Raw genomic sequence first — 23156 nt, 5'->3', positions numbered from 1 at the left:
AACACAACCCTACCTCTGTCCTAGCTCCCCCTCCCTCAACACAACACTACCTCTGTCCTAGCTCCACCTCCCTCAACACAACACAACCTCTGTCCTAGCTCCCCTCCCTCAATTCAACCCTACCTCTGTCCTAGCTCCCCCTCCCTCAACATAACACAACCTCTGTCCTGGCTCCCCCTCCCTCAACACAACACTACCTGTCCTAGCTCCCCCTCCCTCAACACAACACTACCTCTGTCCTAGCTCCCCCTCCCTCAACAAAACACTACCTCTGTCCTAGCTCCCCTCCCTCAACACAACACTACCTCTGTCCTAGCTCCCCTTCCCTCAACTCAACACTACCTCTGTCCTAGCTCCCCTCCCTCAACACAACACTACCTCTGTAGTAGCTCCCCCTCCCTCAACACAACCTCTGTCCTAGCTCCCCCTCCCTCAACACAACACAACCTCTGTCCTAGCTCCCCCTCCCTCAACACAACCTCTGTCCTAGCTCCCCCTCCCTCAACACAACACAACCTCTGTCCTAGCTCCCTCTCCCTCAACACAACACAACCTCTGTCCTAGCTCCCCCTCCCTCAACACAACACTACCTCTGTCCTAGCTCCCCCTCCCTCAACACAACACTACCTCTGTCCTAGCTCCCTCTCCCTCAACACAACCCTACCTCTGTCCTAGCTCCCCCTCCCTCAACACAACACTACCTCTGTCCTAGCTCCCCCTCCCTCAACACAACCTCTGTCCTAGCTCCCCCTCCCTCAACACAACACTACCTCTGTCCTAGCTCCCCCTCCCTCAACACAACCTCTGTCCTAGCTCCCCCTCCCTCAACACAACACTACCTCTGTCCTAGCTCCCCCTCCTTCAACACAACACTACCTCTGTCCTAGCTCCCCCTCCCTCAACACAACACAACCTCTGTAGTAGCTCCCCCTCCCTCCATACAACACTACCTCTGTCCTAGCTCCCCCTCCCTCAACACAACACTACCTCTGTCCTAGCTCCCCCTCCCTCAACACAACCCTACCTCTGTCCTAGCTCCCCCTCCCTCAACACAACCTCTGTCCTAGCTCCCCCTCCCTCAACACAACCCTACCTCTGTCCTAGCTCCCCCTCCCACAACACTACCTCTGTCCTAGCTCCCCCTCCCTCAACACAACACTACCTCTGTCCTAGCTCCCCCTCCCTCAACACAACCTCTGTCCTAGCTCCCCCTCCCTCAACACAACACAACCTCTGTAGTAGCTCCCCCTCCCTCAATACAACACTACCTCTGTCCTAGCTCCCCCTCCCTCAACACAACCCTACCTCTGTCCTATCTCCCCCTCCCTCAACACAACCTCTGTCCTAGCTCCCCCTCCCTCAACACAACCCTACCTCTGTCCTAGCTCCCCCTCCCTCAACACTACCTCTGTCCTAGCTCCCCCTCCCTCAACACAACACTACCTCTGTCCTAGCTCCCCCTCCCTCAACACAACCTCTGTCCTAGCTCCCCCTCCCTCAACACAACACTACCTCTGTCCTAGCTCCTCCTCCCTCAACACAACATTACCTCTGTCCTAGCTCCCCCTCCCTCAACACAACACTACCTCTGTCCTAGCTCCCCCTCCCTCAACACAACACTACCTGTCCTAGCTCCCCCTCCCTCAACACAACATTACCTCTGTCCTAGTTCAACGCTGTCCACAGATATGATGGCATCATCCAGGACAGGAAGTAGTCTTTTCCTTGTTGTTGAAGTCGGCTCATAGTCTCGGTAGGCAATAGGTCGGGACAAGTTTGGGTTCAAGCCTCGTTCCATCCTTGACGGACCTGGCGTGTTGGCACTTGGTGGCGCATTGTGCAGACCTGAACATAAGGGCAACAGTTATAACATTTTATGTTTTTTTATAAAACAGTGTTTGGGACTTTTCATACCATACTGTGTCACAAGTCAAGGTTTAAGTGTATAACTTTGACACCGAGAGTGCTGTAACTGTCACAAGTCAAGGTTCAAGTGTATAACTCAGACACCGAGAGTGCTGTGACTGTCACAAGTCAAGGTTTAAGTGTATAACTTAGACACCGAGAGTGCTGTGACTGTCACAAGTCAGGTTTAAGTGTATAACTCAGATACCGAGAGTGCTGTGACTGTCACAAGTCAAGGTTTAAGTGTATAACTCAGATACCGAGAGTGCTGTGACTGTCACAAGTCAGGTTTAAGTGTATAACTCAGACCCCGAGAGTGCTGTGACTGTCACAAGTCAAGGTTTAAGTGTATAACTTAGACACCGAGAGTACTGTGACTGTCACAAGTCAAGGTTTAAGTGTATAACTTAGACACTGAGAGTACTGTGACTGTCACAAGTCAGGTTTAAGTGTATAACTTAGACACAGAGTGTTGTGACTGTCACAAGTCAGGTTTAAGTGTATAACTCAGACACGGAGAGTGCTGTGACTGTCACAAGTCAGGTTTAAGTGTATAACTTAGACACTGAGAGTGCTGTGACTGTCACAAGTCAGGTTTAAGTGTATAACTTAGACACTGAGAGTGCTGTGACTGTCACAAGTCAAGGTTTAAGTGTATAACTTAGACACTGAGAGTGCTGTGACTGTCACAAGTCAAGGTTTGAGTGTATAACTGAGACCCCGAGAGTGCTGTGACTGTCACAAGTCAAGGTTTAAGTGTATAATTCAGACACTGAGAGGGTTGTGACTGTCACAAATCAAGGTTTAAGTGTATAACTTAGACACAGAGTGTTGTGACTGTCACAAGTCAGGTTTAAGTGTATAACTCAGACACCGAGAGTGTTGTGACTGTCACAAGTCAGGTTTAAGTGTATAACTCAGACACTGAGAGTGCTGTGACTGTCATAAGTCAAGGTTTAAGTGTATAACTCAGACCCCGAGAGTGCTGTGACTGTCATAAGTCAGGTTTAAGTGTATAACTTAGACCCCGAGAGTGCTGTGACTGTCACAAATCAGGTTTGTCAAGGTTTAAGTGTATAACTTAGACCCCGAGAGTGCTGTGACTGTCACAAATCAGGTTTGTCAAGGTTTAAGTGTATAACTTAGACCCCGAGAGTGCTATGACTGTCACAAATCAGGTTTGTCAAGGTTTAAGTATATAACCTAGACCCCGAGAGTGCTGTGACTGTCACAAGTCAAGGTTTAAGTGTATAACTTAGACCCCGAGAGTGCTGTGACTGTCATAAGTCAGGTTTAAGTGTATAACTTAGACCCCGAGAGTGCTGTGACTGTCATAAGTCAGGTTTAAGTGTATAACTTAGACCCCGAGAGTGCTGTGACTGTCATAAGTCAGGTTTAAGTGTATAACTTAGACCCCGAGAGTGCTGTGACTGTCATAAGTCAGGTTTAAGTGTATAACTTAGACCCCGAGAGTGCTGTGACTGTCATAAGTCAGGTTTAAGTGTATAACTTAGACCCCGAGGGTGCTGTGACTGTCATAAGTCAGGTTTAAGTGTATAACTTAGACCCCCAGAGTGCTGTGACTGTCATAAGTCAAGGTTTAAGTGTATAACTCAGACACTGAGAGTGCTATGACTGTCACAAATCAGGTTTGTCAAGGTTTAAGTGTATAACTTAGACCCCCCAGAGTGCTGTGACTGTCACAAACCAGGTGGGGACCTATTCTGCCTGGAATCACAACAGGTAGACAAGCATGGGGTACTGGGGACCTATTCTGCCTGGAATCCCCACAGGGAGACAAGCATGGGGTACTGGGGACCTATTCTGTCCGAATCCCCAGATGAAGACAACAATGGGGTACCTATTCTGCTCCAAATCACAACCGAAAGACGAGCATGGGGTACTGGGGACCTATTCTGCCTCAAATTCCAACAGGGAGACAAGCATGGGGTACTGGGGACCTATTCTGCCTCAAATTCCCACAGGGAGACAAGCATGGTGTATTGGGGACTTATTCTGCCTCAAATTCCCACAGGGAGACAAGCATGGGGTACTGGGGACCTATTCTGTCCGAATCCCCAGATGAAGACAACAATGGGGTACCTATTCTGCTCCAAATCACAACCGAAAGACGAGCATGGGGTACTGGGGACCTATTCTGCCTCAAATTCCCACAGGGAGACAAGCATGGGGTACTGGGGACCTATTCTGCCTCAAATTCCCACAGGGAGACAAGCATGGTGTATTGGGGACCTATTCTGCTCCAAATCCCCACAGGGAGACAATCATAGGGAACTGGGGACCTATTCGACCTTGAATCACAATATGATGAAAGAAACAACATAGTTATGACCTGTATCTGATAGGTTACTTTGACCCACACAAAGAACATTGTTTTGTGTAGACAAGAAGCCAGACATGTCAACATCTCAATATGGTTCACCTTCATTCTGATGTCCTGTGGATATACCGTGGACAGTCCACCAAGGCCATGAGACAACTGATCTCTTGCAGCCAGGCCTTTGAAATCCAGATTGTTTTTGCCTGTTATTGCTGCCACAAAACACCAAGCTCATTAAGTCTGTGAGACAAGGAAGAGATACTTGAAGGCGCATGGCCTCTGCAAACAGACATGCCGGATTTCAGGAGATACCTGAAACCCCCTCCAGCATCATCAGGGTACTGTGCAACTAACATCCCCCAGTTTACTGCTCAATAACAGCTTTTAAGGGATCATGCAGATTCCTGTCTATGCTCTGCCTCAGGTGTTATAACTTGAGGTAAATAGTAGTCAACGTTGTCATGGTTACAACATTTTCACGTCCATCATATTTGCCTGTTCGATGTACTTCACAGGCGTCACTCAGTATTAGTCAGGTCCAGGGTGACATCACTCAGTATCAGTCAGGTCCAGAGTGACATCACACAGCGTCAGTCAGGTCCAGGGTGACATCACTCAGTATTAGTCAGGTCCAGGGACATCACTTAGTATCAGTCAGGTCCAGGGTGACATCCCTCAGTATCAGTGAGGTCCAGGGTGACATCATTCAGTATCAGTCAGGTCCATGGACATCACTCAGTATAAGTCAGGTCCAGGGTGACATCACTCAGTATCAGTCAGGTCCAGGGTGACATCATTCAGTATCAGTCAGGTCCAGGGACATAACTCTGTATCAGTCTGGTCCAGGGACATCACACAGTGTCAGTCCATTATCCAGTGTAAAATCTCTGTTATGATAAATAACACATTACTTGCCTCAACTTTGTATTAAGTTCACTTTGTGTGAGACCCGTGAAGATCCCGGGTAGAATAGTTCTTCAGCAACCCATTCTTGTCGTAAAAGGCAACTATGCTTGTCGTAAGAGGTGACTTACGGGATCGGGTCATATAGCTGGAATACTGCAGAGTGCGGCGTAAAACAACAAACAATACTTTGTGTGAGCGAAATATATTGGGATATTACTGACAAAAGATGGATGCCAAGCACAGGTACACATCTTTGAAGAATGTGCATTATGGGAATTGGCAAATCACTCTCAGTCATTGTGTTGAAAATCTCTCCCCAATGACCAATGCAAACATTCAAATGCATACATCTACATTATGCTTCAAAGAGGGAAGGGGGGGGGGGGGGATGTTAGTCCCACACAAGGAATCCACGCTGCAGGGATCAGGGTTTAAAAGAGGGATCAGGGTTTAAAAGAGGTATCAGGGTTTAAATGAGGGATCAGGGTTTAAATGAGGGATCAGGGTTTAAAAGAGGGATCAGGGTTTAAAAGAGGGATCAGGGTTTAAAAGAGGGATCAGGGTTTAAAAGAGGGATCAGGGTTTACTTTAAGATTCGTATAAATATAGTCATATAGCTCTATGACTGTCGTAAGTCTATGTTAAGGTATGAGAGTTATGACCCCTTAGCCCTAAGAACGTTTTGTACAACGACACCCTGGTCTACATTAAGAGTCATGGTTTACATTAGGCACCATCAATCTATCCCTTGTTGAAAGAGGTTGGATTGAGTTGTCAAGCTCAGTGACAACATTGATTGCCTGTCGTAGTATACTGCCAGTGTGGGACATTCTTCATACCACTGAACATTGGTTTGCCTGGTCCAGACTCGGTTCCTTGCAGGCCGACTTGATACACAGCTGGAATAATGCTGACTTCAGCAAGACAACTAATTCTCCAGACATTGCCTGACAGTGCATGGAGCTGGTCATACAGTTGGTTTGTTGGTTGGCTGGTTGTTTGGTTGGTTGGTTGTTTAACGCCGCACTCAGCAATATTCCAGCTATATGACGGCATGCTGTAAATAATCGAGTCTGGACCAGACAGTCCAGTGATTAATATCATGAGCATTGATCCACGCAATCGGGATCGATGACATGCATCAACCAAGTCAGCGAGCCTGACCACCCGATCCCGTTAGTCGCCTTTTACGACAAGTATAGTCGCCTTTTATGGCAAGCATGGGTTGCTGAAGACCAATTCTACCCCGGAATCTTCACGGGTCTGGTCGTACAGACAAATCCTACCTGGCAACTTGTAGTAGATCTGCAGATGGGTGCGCTTGATGTAGCACAGACCCCCGATGGCAGCAGCAACAAACAGCAACGTCAGGACCGTCCCCACCAGGATCAGCAACATCCCACCATCAGCACCTTTCTTGCCCTTGGACTCTGGAATATAGCAGCAACACTTTAACAACAGCAACATCTGGACCCCATTCAACAAAGTGATCTTAGCGCTACGATGATCATAAGTCAGTGTTAAAGAATGGGAGTTACGATCGACTTAGCGCTAAGATCACTTTGTGGAACGGGGCTCTGGACCCCATTCAACAAAGTGATCTTAGTGCTACGATGATCGTAAGCCTATTTTAAAGTATGGGAGTTACGATCACCTTAGCACTAAGTTCGCTTTGTGGAACGGGGCCCAGGATATTAGAGTAACAGAGCAATCTTAACTCTACGTTAATGTTAGTGTGTGGGAGTTCCAAGCACTTAATTGCTTTGGTGAAAGGGATCTTCGGCTAATGGAACAAAATTGTGACCTTAGCAGCACAATAATCTTTGGATGTAACACTGTAACCTTAGTGAACAACCAGGACCCACTTGCACAAAGCGATCTTAGCACTAAGATGATCGTAACTCCCATACTTTAACATAGGCTTACAATAGTCTTATCGCTAAGATCGCTTTGTGCAAGTGGGCCCAGGTCTTCGGCGTGACAAGGGAACACTTGAACCACTAAACTTCCTCACCGCCCCCTCTAACCTTAGTCTAGTTTGTTTGTTGCTTAACGCTGCACTAAGCAATATTCCAGCTAAATGATGGCGGTCTGTAAATAATCGAATCTGGACCAGACATTCCACGGATTGACATCATGATCATCGATCTAGGCAAGTTGGATACGATGACATACATCAACCAAGTCAGCAAGCCTGACCACCCAATCCCGTTCATCACCTCTTGCGACAAGCAAAGTCGCCTCTTCCGGCAAGTATTTGTTGCTGAAGACCTATCTTACCCCGGATCTTCATGGGTCTGTAACCTTAGTGAACAACACTGTAACCTTTGTAAGCAGCATTGTGGAAAATGGCAGCAACATTGTAACCATAGCAACATTGATGTATATAGAAGCAACATGGTATACAAAGTCAGCAACTTTCAAGCATCACCACTTCCATTTCATCACACCACAGTGGGCGAGTGAGGGTTTCGCATCCCACTATATCCTGCTGTGTGACACAGTGGGATTCCTCATTACCTCAGAGAAGGTCGTACCCAGTAAATGAGGCAAGTTTATTCCAAGAACTCTCATTGTACTGAAGCCTTTCCACTGACAAAATTGTACCTCCTACAATAGAAGTCAATCTGGCTTGCTTCAAACGTTTCCTTAAAATATTACTTCTTGTCGTAAGCTTTCGTATTTTTCTTTATGGAGTTTTGGTGAAATTTTCTGGGAAAAAGTTAATATGAAAATAAGACCCAAATAAATAGTTCCAAGATTGTTCCTCTTCTTCAAACAGATGTCAAGAATGATCAGAATGTTACCATGGTTACCATTAATAATGCGAGTCTCTTCTGACTTTTTTGTAGATGAACACTTAAGTTTTTCAATTTGCAAAGATTTGTTTTTTTCAATTATATAATTTTTAGGGTCACCCAATCTATCACCTTGAGCTTTTTAATTACTTTTTATTTTTTTTCAACGTGCCTACTTCCAAATATAAACAATAAGTTAAATCTATGTGTTAAAGAATTCAATGTCAAACCAACAAACAAATGGAATACAATTAACAATTATATCATAAAATTAACTAGGTTTACAAATCAATACAAAAGTAACTGTAAAGTGATTACAATGGCAGTATTAAATACAACAGCAGTGGTAATAGCAAAAAGATAGTGTTAATAATATTCACCTAGCAACAACAGTGGTCAAGCTTCCAAAAAAGGGCCTAGGTTGGATAGCCAGGGTGAAAACCCTGATCTTCACACAACCGCTGGTCTTGATGTAATGTGAGATGAGAGAGACATGCCCTTGCAGCTTACATAGTCTATATACCTTCTTCAATGCCGGATTAGTTCTAGAAAATTCCACATTACACTTGTCTCGAAAAGCCAAGCTCCTCACAGCGATAGCCCGTTCGCGGAGCTCTCTATACTATCGCTGCCACCAACCAAAACTCCCCACTAGGATAGGTGGTCACAACCATGCTCGGAGTCAGAGACCACAGGTATATGGCCTCTGTTGGAGTTGAACTCGCAACCGACGGACCGTTATGCTTACAAACAAGCAATGACTGTCGTGACGCCGAATACTCTTACTCTAACTAAATTATCGTCTTTATTTGTCAATTTGAATTTCTATTTCATTTTAACAATCATGGAATTGGCATAGTGAGTATGTAAGGGGGGATTTGAGCGATTTTCTGTTCGTCTGCAATCTTGAACCAATCTGATCAAACAAACAAAAAGTTAAATTCATCTGGGAAATATGGTCAGTCGTAAACCTTTTCAAAAATAACTGTATTGGCATTCCCAAAGACATTAACAAAAGTATAAACGTTACTACATTTGGGGTTAGAGGGCAAATTTTAAGATTCTTGTAATGGCCACGCCCACATTGGTAGCAGCGATGTTACCGAGGGTGTAACGAAGGTGTCACGCGCTCGGAAGGAGCTTGTCGAAAAGCATCTACATATAGTAACTTCCACACAACAGCTTACATTAGATAGCACTACATTCCTGACAACTAACCATTGTCAACACACAATGCTATGCGCTTCTACTGATTCTCAACAGAATCAATGTTATACAATTACAACATTATTTAATAATAAATGTTACTGTCATATAACAAATTGCAGGTCATACATGGGCTATTATTCACCTTGGTGACATTCTTATAGGGGTGGAGTTTTGGCTCAATAGAAACGGTTTCACACTACCTTCAACCAGCTAAGTTGGATTATTTGCAAGATAAAATACACAACTTTACAAAACTTCAACCTTAAAAATATATTATTATAAGAAAACAATGTCAAAAAGTGATATATTTGGAATCAAATTTGTGACCCTACAACAAATATGACTTTTAACGAGTCAAAGTATGACATTTATGATATATGTATCCATTCTCTGTCAACTAATATTCGTTTCAAGGCGTCAGTAGCGGTAATCTGACCATGGTTGCTCTTAATAACGGTGAGTTATGCGACCTTCCGATCGCTTCACTCACGATTTCACCAAAATGAATTAAAACAATATTGAAAGGAATTTTTAAGAGAATTAATGAAACAAGTTACAAACATAAGTCAGATGTACACTGAACGCTTTTATAAACAGACAGAGTAATTCCATGATTAATTTGCATACCTCAGTACAGATTTGTTGACATGGTATTTCCAGTGTTACATGTCTTTGCATTGGGGCAAAAAACATCGAAAATCATTAGGGCGTGTATAATGTGCAACCCTTCTACACAGCTGTTTTTTTTTTTAAAAAGTATGCACTATACTCAAGAAAATATGGTAAGCCTGAAAACAATTGACTACTGATTGATGTCTGACTATTGGCCCCAGATTTGACTGACTACTGACAACTGACTTGTAACACTCTCCCATCAGCACCCTTACTGACTACTGTGTGTGTGTGTCCCTACACTGTGTGTCTGACATCATACACTGGCTTCGACACTGACATCAACACTGACATCGACACTGACATCAACACTGACTGACATCAACACTGACTGACATCAACACTGACTGACATCAACACTGACATCGACACTGACACATCAACTGACATCGACACTGACATCGACACTGACATCAACACTGACATCAACACTGACACATCGACACTGACACATCAACTGACATCAACACTGACATCAACACTGACACATCAACTGACATCAACACTGACACCGACACTGACACATCAACTGACATCAACACTGACATCAACACTGACACATCAACTGACATCAACACTGACATCAACACTGACACATCAACTGACATCAACACTGACATCAACACTGACACATCAACTGACATCAACACTGACATCAACACTGACATCAACACTGACATCAACAGTGACATCAACACTGACATCGACACTGACATCGACACTGACTGACATAGGCAGGTGGCATCAACACTGATTGACATCAACACTGACATCAACACTGACACATCAACTGACATCAACACTGACATCGACACTGACACATCAACTGACATCAACACTGACATCAACACTGACTGACATCAACACTGACATCAACACTGACATCAACACTGACATCAACACTGACATCGACACTGACATCAACACTGACATCAACACTGACATCGACACTGACACATCAACACTGACATCAACACTGACATCGACACTGACACATCAACACTGACATCAACACTGACATCAACACTGACATCGACACTGACTGACATCAACACTGACATCGACACTGACTGACATCAACACTGACATCGACACTGACATCGACACTGACTGACATCAACACTGACATCAACACTGACATCAACACTGACATCAACACTGACATCGACACTGACACATCAACACTGACATCAACACTGACATCGACACTGACACATCAACACTGACATCAACACTGACATCAACACTGACATCAACACTGACATCAACACTGACATCAACACTGACATCGACACTGACACATCAACACTGACATCAACACTGACATCGACACTGACACATCAACACTGACATCAACACTGACATCAACACTGACATCAACACTGACATCAACACTGACATCGACACTGACACATCAACACTGACATCAACACTGACATCGACACTGACACATCAACACTGACATCAACACTGACATCAACACTGACATCGACACTGACTGACATCAACACTGACATCAACACTGACATCAACACTGACATCAACACTGACATCGACACTGACACATCAACACTGACATCAACACTGACATCGACACTGACACATCAACACTGACATCAACACTGACATCAACACTGACATCGACACTGACTGACATCAACACTGACATCGACACTGACTGACATCAACACTGACATCGACACTGACTGACATCAACACTGACTGACATCAACACTGACATCAACACTGACATCGACACTGACACATCAACACTGACATCAACACTGACATCGACACTGACACATCAACACTGACATCAACACTGACATCAACACTGACATCAACACTGACATCAACACTGACACATCAACTGACATCGACACTGACATCAACACTGACATCAACACTGACATCAACACTGACACATCAACTGACATCGACACTGACATCAACACTGACATCAACACTGACATCAACACTGACACATCAACTGACATCAACAATGACATCGACACTGACACATCAACTGACATCAACACTGACATCAACACTGACATCAACACTGACACATCAACTGACATCAACACTGACATCAACACTGACATCGACACTGACATCAACACTGACATCATCACTGACATCAACACTGACACATCAACTGACATCAACACTGACATCAACACTGACACATCAACTGACATCGACACTGACATCAACACTGACATCAACACTGACATCAACACTGACACATCAACTGACATCAACAATGACATCGACACTGACACATCAACTGACATCAACACTGACATCAACACTGACACATCAACTGACATCAACACTGACATCGACACTGACACATCAACTGACATCAACACTGACATCAACACTGACACATCAACTGACATCATCACTGACATCAACACTGACACATCAACTGACATCAACACTGACATCAACACTGACATCGACACTGACATCGACACTGACATCGACACTGACATCAACACTGACATCAACACTGACATCGACACTGACATCGACACTGACATCGACACTGACATCGACACTGACATCAACAGTGACATCAACAGTGACATCAACAGTGACATCAACACTGACATCGACACTGACTGACATAGGCAGACATAGGCAGGTGGCATCAACACTGATTGACATCAACACTGACATCGACACTGACATCGACACTGACATCGACACTCACATCGACACTCACATCGACAGACATAGGCACGTGACATCAACAAGGATTTCTTTCTACAGAGACACAATCAATGGTTTCACACATTGTACCCATCCCGTGAAGATTCCGGGTTAGAATTGGTCTTCAGCAGCCCATACTTGTCATAAGAGGCGACGAACAGGGATCGGGTGGTCAGACTCGCTGACTTGGTTGATGCATATCATCATATCACAATTGTGTAGATCGATGCTCATGATGTCACTTACTGGAGTTTCTGGTCCAGACTCAATTATTTATAGACCGCCGTCATCTTACTCAGAATATTGCTGAGTATGGTGTTAAACAAACAAACAAACAAACAAACAAACAAACAAACCCTTCTGGGGAATCAAACCTAAGCTTTTTGATGGACACTTACACCGCTTGGATAACCCCTGGTGTTGTTAAGATTGTTCCATTATGTCTTTGTTGTCCCCCAAACTCTACCAATGTGTCACAAATGTCCTGGAAGCCATGAATGAGAACCAACGGCTTTTTCTTTCAACCCAATATGTTCAATAATTCACAGACACCTACCATCCAGCGACTTTCCCAAACAGCCATCAGGGCAGCAGCATTTGTGATGAAGCTCCGCTTCCTGCAACATTAATACAAGGAATGTATGTACCATTTCACCCTCAGTTCCCTTGGCAAGAAAATTGGCAAAAAAAGTGTTAAATTGTTCAAAATTGGGATTTTTTCTTATTTTCCGAGGACAATAACATTGCATTCAATACAATAATGTCAAGCTATGCCTGATCCTCTTAATTAGTCCTAAAATCACCTCCACAAAGCCATCACATTAGTTAGAACTATTTTTTCAAGAAGAGGAATGTTTACTGACAATTGTTGAAGACTTTGGGCCAAATATCAGCCTCTGAGCAATCTGGACAAACCCCTGAACACACAGATCAACATAGTGGAGGTGAAATGGGGTTTAACGTCGCATCCAAGATGATTCCACTTATATAGCGACGTGCATGCACGTGTGTGTGTGTGTGGCTGCTTGTACTAGACCGAACTGATGCCGATTTATAGTGCTAGCTCACTGAGATACCATGCCGCAGTTTAACATGAATACCCCACTCAGACACAGTATACTGACTCAGAGCCGACCAGTCCTTGTTTTAGACCCTTAATGCCAAGCGCCAGACAGGGTAACAATAAGTACCATCTTTTAACGTCTTTTGGTATGACGCGGCCGGGGATCGAACTCCGGACCTTCCGCTCTCCAGACGGACGCTCTACCACTAGACCACGGAGGCGGTCATTTCAACATAGAGTAAGCATGGGTATAATGCGATGTCCTATTTCCTCCAGTTCATACGCCAGACCGGGACACACAAAGAAGACTGTGTGGCCACTTAATCACCACCTACTCAGCTCTATGAAAACCAAAGAAGTACATGTTCCTGTTCCACAAAAGGATCTTAGCACTTGGAGACAGCAAACAATTTTCTTTCGTGAATAATTATTTTTGACCAGTTTTTTTTGAAGCCATCTATTTTTTCAAAATATTCCCCATGAAGAATATCAACTGGTCAGTCCTGAAGATGCTTTAACATCCGTACTCCATTCTCAAATACCTGCACTATCACTGGTGCTGCTTTAAGCAATAATTACTTGCTTACTAACCTTGAGCTTGACCTACAAGAAGAAAAGTGCTAAATGGCTTTCGGATAAGAACCCTGGATTGTTCCTGATCTATAGTTACCATGGTTACCATGGTGTGCAGAAAATGGTTGGTAAGAAAAAAATACTTACCACAGGCTCACCCCGGCCGATGTCCTTGACAATCCGAAACAGCCCGTCTTCAACCAACGTCCTCTCCTCATCACAGATGAGCCGGACAACGACTTCTCTACGCCTCATCGACCTGCAAGATAATTTGGAGGGTGACCCAAGTCTTGTGAGTTAGTGAGTATGTTGCAAAGCGATCTTAGCGCTAAGGTGACCGTTACTCCCATACCTTAACATAGACTTACGAAAGATAAGGCGCTAAGGTTGTTTTGTAGAACGGCACCAAGGACACCTAGTGGTTGATAGCATAAGCAGCAATTTGTGTTGTTTGGGTACAATGACATACATTCAGCTGGTCACACATTTAGATCATCCAAGTTTCATACTGTTGGTGGAAGTGTTGGTGGATTGTCTTGTCAGATGGTGCACTATTCTGAAGGGGTTGGTGGATGGTCTTGTCTGATGGTCAACTAATCTGAAGCTGTTGGTGAATGGTCTTGTCTGATGGTCAACTATTCTGAAGGAGTTGGTGGATGGTCTTGTCTGAGGGTACACAAATCTGAAGCTGTTGGTGGATGTTCTTGTCTGAGGGTACACTAATCTGAAGCTGTTCATGGATGGTCTTGTCTGATGGTGCACCATTCTGAAGCTGTTGGTGGATGGTCTTGTCTGAGGGTACACTATTCTGAAGGAGTTGGTGGATTGTCTTGTCTTGTCTGAGGGTACACTATTCTGAAGGAGTTGGTGGATGGTCTTGTCTGATGGTCAACTAATCTGAAGCTGTTGGTGGATTGTCTTGTCAGATGGTGTACTATTCTGAAGGAGTTGGTGGATTGTCTTGTCAGATGGTGCACCATTCTGAAGCTGTTGGTGGATTGTCTTGTCAGATGGTGTACTATTCTGAAGGAGTTGGTGGATTGTCTTGTCAGATGGTGCACCATTCTGAAGGAGTTGGTGGATTGTCTTGTCTGAGGGTACACTATTCTGAAGAAGTTGGTGGATTGTCTTGTCAGATGGTGCACCATTCTGAAGCTGTTGGTGGATTGTCTTGTCAGATGGTGTACTATTCTGAAGGAGTTGGTGGATTGTCTTGTCAGATGGTGTACTATTCTGAAGGAGTTGGTGGATTGTCTTGTCTGAGGGTACACTATTCTGAAGGAGTTGGTGATGGTCTTGTCTGAGGGTACACTATTCTGAAGGAGTTGGTGGATTGTCTTGTCTGAGGGAACACTATTCTGAAGGAGTTGGTGATGGTCTTGTCTGAGGGTACACTATTCTGAAGGAGTTGGTGATGGTCTTGTCTGAGGGTACACTATTCTGAAGGAGTTGGTGATGGTCTTGTCTGAGGGTACACTATTCTGAAGGAGTTGGTGATGGTCTTGTCTGAGGGTACACTATTCTGAAGGAGTTGGTGATGGTCTTGTCTGAGGGTACACTATTCTGAAGGAGTTGGTGATGGTCTTGTCTGAGGGTACACTATTCTGAAGGAGTTGGTGATGGTCTTGTCTGAGGGTACACTATTCTGAAGGAGTTGGTGATGGTCTTGTCTGAGGGTACACTAATCTGAAGCTGTTGATTAATTGTCTTGTCTGATGGTGCACTATTCTGAAGCTGTTGGTGGATGGTCTTGTCTGATGGTATGCTATTCTCAAGTTGATGTGCATCTATCTAGGACTAGGAAGTATGGGTTGGCTAGCTAGTGGTTTGAAGCTCATCAATCTGCAGTGCAGTTATGTCCCTTAGTCATACCAGTATCCAGATTTGCCCTAATCCAGAGCCTTGATTCACCAATGTCTTACATGTGCTCGTGGGTTTCAACAAAGTAAACATCTATGACCTATGACTTTAGGTTTTCCTCGTACATCAAGCCTACACAACATGACACACCATATTCGACGCTCTCAAAATCAGAAATAGGGGGCTCTTATTATAAGGGTAACGCTATTTTTCAGGGCATTCTCATTTGCAGAAGCCTGAGGTCTTCCATTAACTGCCCGACGAAGGAGGGCAGTTGAAAAGACCGAGATGACGACACTATTGAACGTGACGTCACCTATCCCTATCCTATGATGTCACCTAACAACAGACGTGATAATGGCCTGTCGTCAAGCAATATGAGGGCATTGTCAAGTTACAGTGGCCCGCTTATTTTTGACAACATGCAGGCGATTTCATGGTTTATGCTGACAGCCTGAAATGTTTATATACGACAGATATATTTTTCCAGAATTTAATTGCCCATAATTAAACGTGCATATAACACACGTATTATACATGAATAAATAATTCTTGTGTACATTGATCAATTGGAAGGGGTGCTGATTGGGATTGTTCACTAGCCAATATATTAGCAAATATCGCCATTGGCACTAATTAGAGCAGGGCGCTTATTACGTCGAATACGGTAACTCAAATTCTGTTTAAAATAGCATTAAACTCAACCACACAACGTGTCCTACAGAAGAAACTACTTACTCTACTCCTTTGAATCGGAGTTCCATATGGAGTGAGTCCTGGCGGTCACGTCCTGCCTTGAAGTAAGCCTTGTCCTGCACACCCAACGCATAGTAGAAGCCAGGCTCTTGGCTGTCACTGTACTGGCAGATCTGTAACACACGAGAGCCGGACACAGTTTAGCATAGTGGTGGGACAATACACTGATGCATATGTAGCAGGGCGCGGAGTCGTCCCACAGATGACATCCTTACCTTGTCAGCTTGCTGACGGGGTTAACCTCTTTGGTCATGTGGACAAGGCGTCCGACCTCGGATCAGAAGGTCCGTGGTTCGAATCCCATCACGGGACTCGGAAATTTTATGGCCGCTACATTGGTGCCCAACGTGGGGCTGAGCACGTTCATATTAAATTTGAGCAAAATAAGCCTCAGTACCCTACTATGCGGCCCGGGACGTGCCTTCTGTTGACGGGGGAGTATGTAGCAGGGCGCGGAGTCGTCCCACAGATGACATCCTTACCTTGTCAGCTTGCTGACGGGGTTAACCTCTTTGGTCATGTGGACAAGGCGTCCGACCTCTGATCAGAAGGTCCGTGGTTCGAATCCCATCACGGGACTCGGAAATTTTATGGCCGCTACACATAGATGGCTCACGATTTTTAACTTCTTGATACAAGTATCGGTCACAGTTGCACACTAGGTAACAAATATTGATTCTGACCTTAAATGTTTGCTTTAATTACTGTTCCACTAATCACTAATCAGTCGTGCACGTTAATAGTGAAAACATAAATATTTTCATCCATTGTGCCATACTTGACACTGCCAACTGTAAATCATCAGTGTGCCAGGTATATTTGGCCATCCTGTCTACGAAAAAGATGGCTTACGCACCACAGATAAGAGCACATGCAGGTATCGTGATACATCAGTAATGGTAACTAAGCATAACTGAGGGTAATTAAGGGTCAGTGGACCACTAAGAGGGAGTGAGTGAGTGAGTTGGGTTTAACGCCGCTTTTAACAGTATTCCAGTTATATCACGGCGTGTCAGCTTAATGTGGGAGGAAAGCCCCAAGTGATGCAGGTCTCAGACGTTTACCACTTCGGTGAAACCCACGAGCATATCCCACCACAGATAAGAGCACATGCAGGTATCGTGATACATCAGTAATGGTAACTAAGTATAACTGAGGGTAATTAAGGGTCAGTGGCCCTCTAAGAGAATAGTGGTCCTAAGAGCTACTAATTAGTCACTAATGATTGCTAAGTGACAACCAAATGGGCTACTAAGGAGATAGTAAATACTACTAAGCTGACACAAGTGGTTAATAAGCAGACATAAAGGGCTATTAAGCTGACACAGGTGTACATTGGATCCGAATACTGTGAAAAAACTTAGTGACGCTACATCTAGGGTCATAGGCCTCGTAGTTTCAGAGCAGATGTAAAAAATGCAGGTATGTGAAAGTCAAAGTACAAAACCGGATCACAATGCTTGATGCCATTTTTTTTCATGTTCATAATCATGATAATGATACATGTAGACATGGCTGAATCAAGGCCAACAAGGACATATTCAAAACGGCCAGTCTGATAACAATAAAATCAGATCACAATTCTGTGAGCACTCTTAAAGGGGAAGTGTACACGCAAAAATCACTTTCTTTCTTTTTCTAAACAAAACGCAATTTTAGAATTAATTAGTATCTGTGTTTGAAAATATACACTCATTTTTTTCACTGTGAACGTAGGAAGCTCACAATAGTGTGAAAATGATATGCCGTTATGAGGCCTTCGTTTTTCGAGCTAAACAGGCCTGAGTTATCCCCCTTAGATTATGACGTAATTGGTGCCAATTCAACTGGGTCCCTGTCTATTCTCAACGCAAAAGATATCAAGTACCAGTTTGCGGTAAAACAACATGGCCTAAGACACACTCCGGCGCAGTGGTGACTCAGCATAACACTATGCTGGCTGGCATCTGAGACGCTAGAATCACACACCTGGACCTACACCACGTGAAGCGGCTCTAACAAAGCATGATGACGTCATAATGTTTATCAATTGGCACCAATGACATCATATTGCAAGGGGCATAAGCCATGGTGTTTTTATTGTGGAAATAGAACACTTGCTAAATGTGAAAAATATAAATCGTTTTAATGCGAAAAATATGTTAATTAATTGTGATATTTTTATATTTTTGTCTATGACACTTCTATGTTAACACTTTTAATGTGGAAAAAGTACAAGAAAAATAGGTTCATTTCCGTGTGAACTTGCCCTTTAAGGGACCATAGCTGGGATTTTTCATCCAAAGGCTTCAGCTCTATAGGCCTTGTACAGAGTAGCTCACTTGACTTTCAGTCCAAGGGAAATCAGGTGGTGGGTTATCATGGCCCTAGTGAGATACAACTTATAGGCCAACAACGCATCACCTGTCATCAGGTAATCAGACACTCAGACGGCAAGTGCCCTCCTTGTCAGTCAGGGACAAGGTGAGAGGACATTTTTTTTTTTTAAATTCATCATCAACTGCGAAGAGTGAGTGAGTGAGTCGGGTTTAACGCCGCTTTTAACAGTATTCCAGTTATATCGCGGCATGTCAGCTTAATGTGGGAGGAAAGCCCAAAGTGATGCAGGTCTGAGACGTTTACCACTTCGGTGAAACCCATGAGCACGGGTATGGTGCTGACAAACCTAGAAACATAATCGGGGCGAACCGGGATTCGAACCCACAATCATAGGTTTCTGGAGTGGCTAAGGGACACAACTCTGCACAGCGATTCGCGGCGCCTTAGACGACTGGGCCAACCGTGTCCCCTTCAACTGCGAAGATATTAAGGCCTTCACCAATTGGACTTAACAGTTAGGGGGGCCTCTTGCCCACGCGGCAATTCAATTCCCATAACTCTGTGTAGAAATTCAGTTTGGCCTGTTTTTACATTTTTTCCCTTTTTGTTATCAAAAAAGTATTAACTTGCATGAAGAAAGACACAAATAGTAACATACATTCATTATGTTTGTATTAATGTACTTTTGAAAAACATTTAACAGTAATCTTGACTTAGAAAAGGAAAATGTTAAAAAATATGATGCAAAACAGTAGGGTAATTTCAATTGGTAATGAAAATTAATGCTTAATGAAAATTTTCCCCCTGAAATCCAACACGAAGGAATCAACTCTGGCACCGATACAAACAAGCTAAGGGTAAAGGCCTAGCTTTAATAGAGATATGCTTTTTATGTAGGGAATGCGAATCTACCCCAAAACACACCAAGGTGACGAAGAGAAGAGTGTGAAGGAGTGTGCTGACAATGATTTCACCTCTCTCTCAGGCACCCAGAAGCCTGACCCCATCCAGCCTTAACAGACAGCCAAAGAAGCCTGACCCTGACCCCCACCAGCCCCAGCAGACAGCCACAGAAGCCTGACCCCCACCACCCCTAACAGACAGCCACAGAAGCCTGACCCCATTCAGCCTTAACAGACAGCCACAGAAGTCTGACCCTGACCCCCACCAGCCCCAGCAGACAGCCACAGAAGCCTGACCCCCACCACCCCTAACAGACAGCTACAGAAGCCTGACCCCATTCAGCCTTAACAGACAGCCACAGAAGCCTGACCCTGACCCCCACCAGCCCCAGCAGACAGCCACAGAAGCCTGACCCCTACCAGCCCTAACAGACAGCCACAGTAGCCTGACCCCCACTAGCCCCAGCAAACAGCCACAGAAGCCTGACACCTACCAGCCCTAACAAACAGCCACAGTTGCCTGACCCCCACCAGCCCTAACAAACAGCCACAGTTGCCTGACCCCCACCAGCCCTAACAAACAGCCACAGTCCACAGTTGCCTGACCCCCACCAGCCCTAACAAACAGCCACAGAAGCCTGACCCCCACCAGCCCTAGCAGACAAACCACAGAAGCCTGACCCCCCCCCCCCCCCCCCCCAGCCCTAACAGACAGCCACAGAAGCCTGACCCCCACCAGCCCTAGCAGACAGCCACAGAAACCTAACCCCTACCAGCCCTAACAGACAGCCACAGAAGCCTGATCCCCACCAGCCATAGCAGACAGCCACAGAAGCCTGACACCTACCAGCCCTAACAGACAGCCACAGTAGCCTGACCCCCACCAGCCCCAGCCGACAGCCACAGAAGCCTGACACCTACCAGCCCTAACAAACAGCCACAGTAGCCTGACCCCCACCAGCCCTAACAAACAGCCACAGTAGCCTGACCCCCACCAGCCCTAACAAACAGCCACAGTTGCCTGACCCCCACCAGCCCTAACAAACAGCCACAGTTGCCTGACCCCCACCAGCCCTAGCAGACAAACCACAGAAGCCTGACCCCCCCCCCCCCTCCCCCCAGCCCTAACAGACAGCCACAGAAGCCTGACCCCCACCAGCCCTAGCAGACAGCCACAGAAACCTGACCCCCACCAGCCATAGCAGACAGCCACAGAAACCTGACCCCCACCAGCCATAGCAGACAGCCACAGAAGCCTGACCCCCACCAGCCATAGCAGACAGCCACAGAAACCTGACCCCCACCAGCCATAGCAGACAGCCACAGAAACCTGACCCCCACCAGCCATAGCAGACAGCCACAGAAACCTGACCCCCACCAGCCATAGCAGACAGCCACAGAAACCTGACCCCCACCAGCCATAGCAGACAGCCACAGAAACCTGACCCCCACCAGCCATAGCAGACAGCCACAGAAACCTGACCCCCACCAGCCATAGCAGACAGCCACAGAAGCCTGACCCCCACCAGCCATAGCAGACAGCCACAGAAACCTAACCCCTACCAGCCCTAACAGACAGCCACAGAAGCCTGACCCCCCCCCCCCCTCCCCCCAGCCCTAACAGACAGCCACAGAAGCCTGACCCCCACCAGCCCAAGCAGACAGCCACAGAAACCTGACCCCCACCAGCCCTAGCAGACAGCCACAGAAGCCTGACCCCCACCAGCCCTAGCAGACAGCCACAGACGAAGACCAGGTTCAACTGCCGAGGAACAGCCAAATATAAATAGGGTACAGTTGTAAACCAATATATCATAATCGAACCCGGGTCTTCGGCGTGACGAGCGAACGCTTAAACCACCAGGCTACCCAACTGCCCACACACTCAATAGCTTAATCGAGTTGGCCAAAGTATGAAAAAAGAAAGTGTTCTGCTGTTTTATAGATCTCATAGAGGCCTCTGATAGTGTATGGAGAATTGATCTTTGGTGTAAATTATAAGCCCAGGGGATTAAATTAATGGAAAATGCTTTCGTATTACAAGATCAATGTATGATGGTATCAAATCATATGTGTCTGTGAATGGTTTAAAGTCAGAGTTATTTGAAGGTCATGTTGGTGTAAGACTAGGGGAAAATCTATCGCCAATTTTTTTTTGCTTGTATTTGAATGATTTAGCATCCTATTTTATGCAACATGATTGTACAGGGTTGCAATTCAATTCAACTACACTTGATTGTTTTGTAGATGACGACACAGGTCTTTTGGCCCTGACACATAAACACCCACAGAATTCACTTAATTGTTCAGAAATGTATTGTAAATTGTGGAAACTAACTGTAAACACGGATAACACGAAGGTCCTTATTTTCAGTGGTGCTTAAATTGACAAAAGAAGGAAATCTATTTTGAATAAAAACTATTTGGAATTTGTGGATGAATATAAATATCTTGGTATTTATTTCCAAAGCAATAATAAATTTTCTAAATCTGTTAAAACCCTGTGTGAACAAGCAATCAAAGCAATGTATTTTGTCCTATGTAAGGCATGTTTACACAATCTCTCTTTAAAATGCCAACTTTATCTCTTTGACGCTATGGTACAACCAATAGTCAGTGCTACAGATAAACAGCGTATTTTCATAAAATACCCCCCAAAATATTCAAAACCCAATTACTTTTACTTGCGTACAGAAGCGCATGCATTAAATGAAAAACTCAAATGTATAAAAACAGCACACGTAAATACCCAATGAAGATTTTTCAGCATGCGTACAAAGGAGCTAATTTCAAAAACACAATTACGAGCTAATTTACTTTTTCGAGTCAAGCCTATATATTTAGAACGGTTATCATGGTTATATACATCTAAATCATTATTTCATTTTTTTTTTTAAATCGTAAAATGTTTTGGGAAAAACCCAAAAGGTTATGAGGTTGAGGTGTGATACTTACACAGAATGACACCCACCGATCACCAAACGGTTTATGAGGGTTCTTGAAAGGCAGGGTGTATGGTACACAAGGGTTGAATGTGTGATACTTACAGACACAGAATGACACCGATCACCAAACAGTTCATGAGGGCTCTTGAAAGGTAGGGTGTATGGTACACAAGGGTTGAAGGTGTG

At 44.8% G+C, this 23156-nt stretch overlaps 1 protein-coding gene across 1 annotated transcript in view; it reads right to left on the bottom strand.

Moving 5' to 3' along the window:
• Positions 1–23156, bottom strand: part of LOC124152564 (probable serine/threonine-protein kinase drkC) — a 65718-nt gene that overhangs the window by 24470 nt on the left and 18092 nt on the right. The window contains exons 3-7 of the mRNA XM_048394517.1: positions 16787–16917; positions 14336–14447; positions 13109–13169; positions 6439–6582; positions 1659–1845 (exon numbers count right to left, since the gene is read on the bottom strand). Coding sequence (XP_048250474.1) covers positions 1659–1845; positions 6439–6582; positions 13109–13169; positions 14336–14447; positions 16787–16917 — 635 coding nt within the window. The remainder of the gene's footprint in view (positions 1–1658; positions 1846–6438; positions 6583–13108; positions 13170–14335; positions 14448–16786; positions 16918–23156) is intronic.

Source organism: Haliotis rufescens, unplaced genomic scaffold (genome assembly GCF_023055435.1).
Source record: "Haliotis rufescens isolate VD_foot unplaced genomic scaffold, xgHalRufe1.0.p SCAF_13, whole genome shotgun sequence".
NCBI classification, from domain to species: Eukaryota; Metazoa; Mollusca; class Gastropoda; order Lepetellida; family Haliotidae; genus Haliotis; species Haliotis rufescens.
This window is presented reverse-complemented; position numbering and strand designations above follow the sequence as displayed.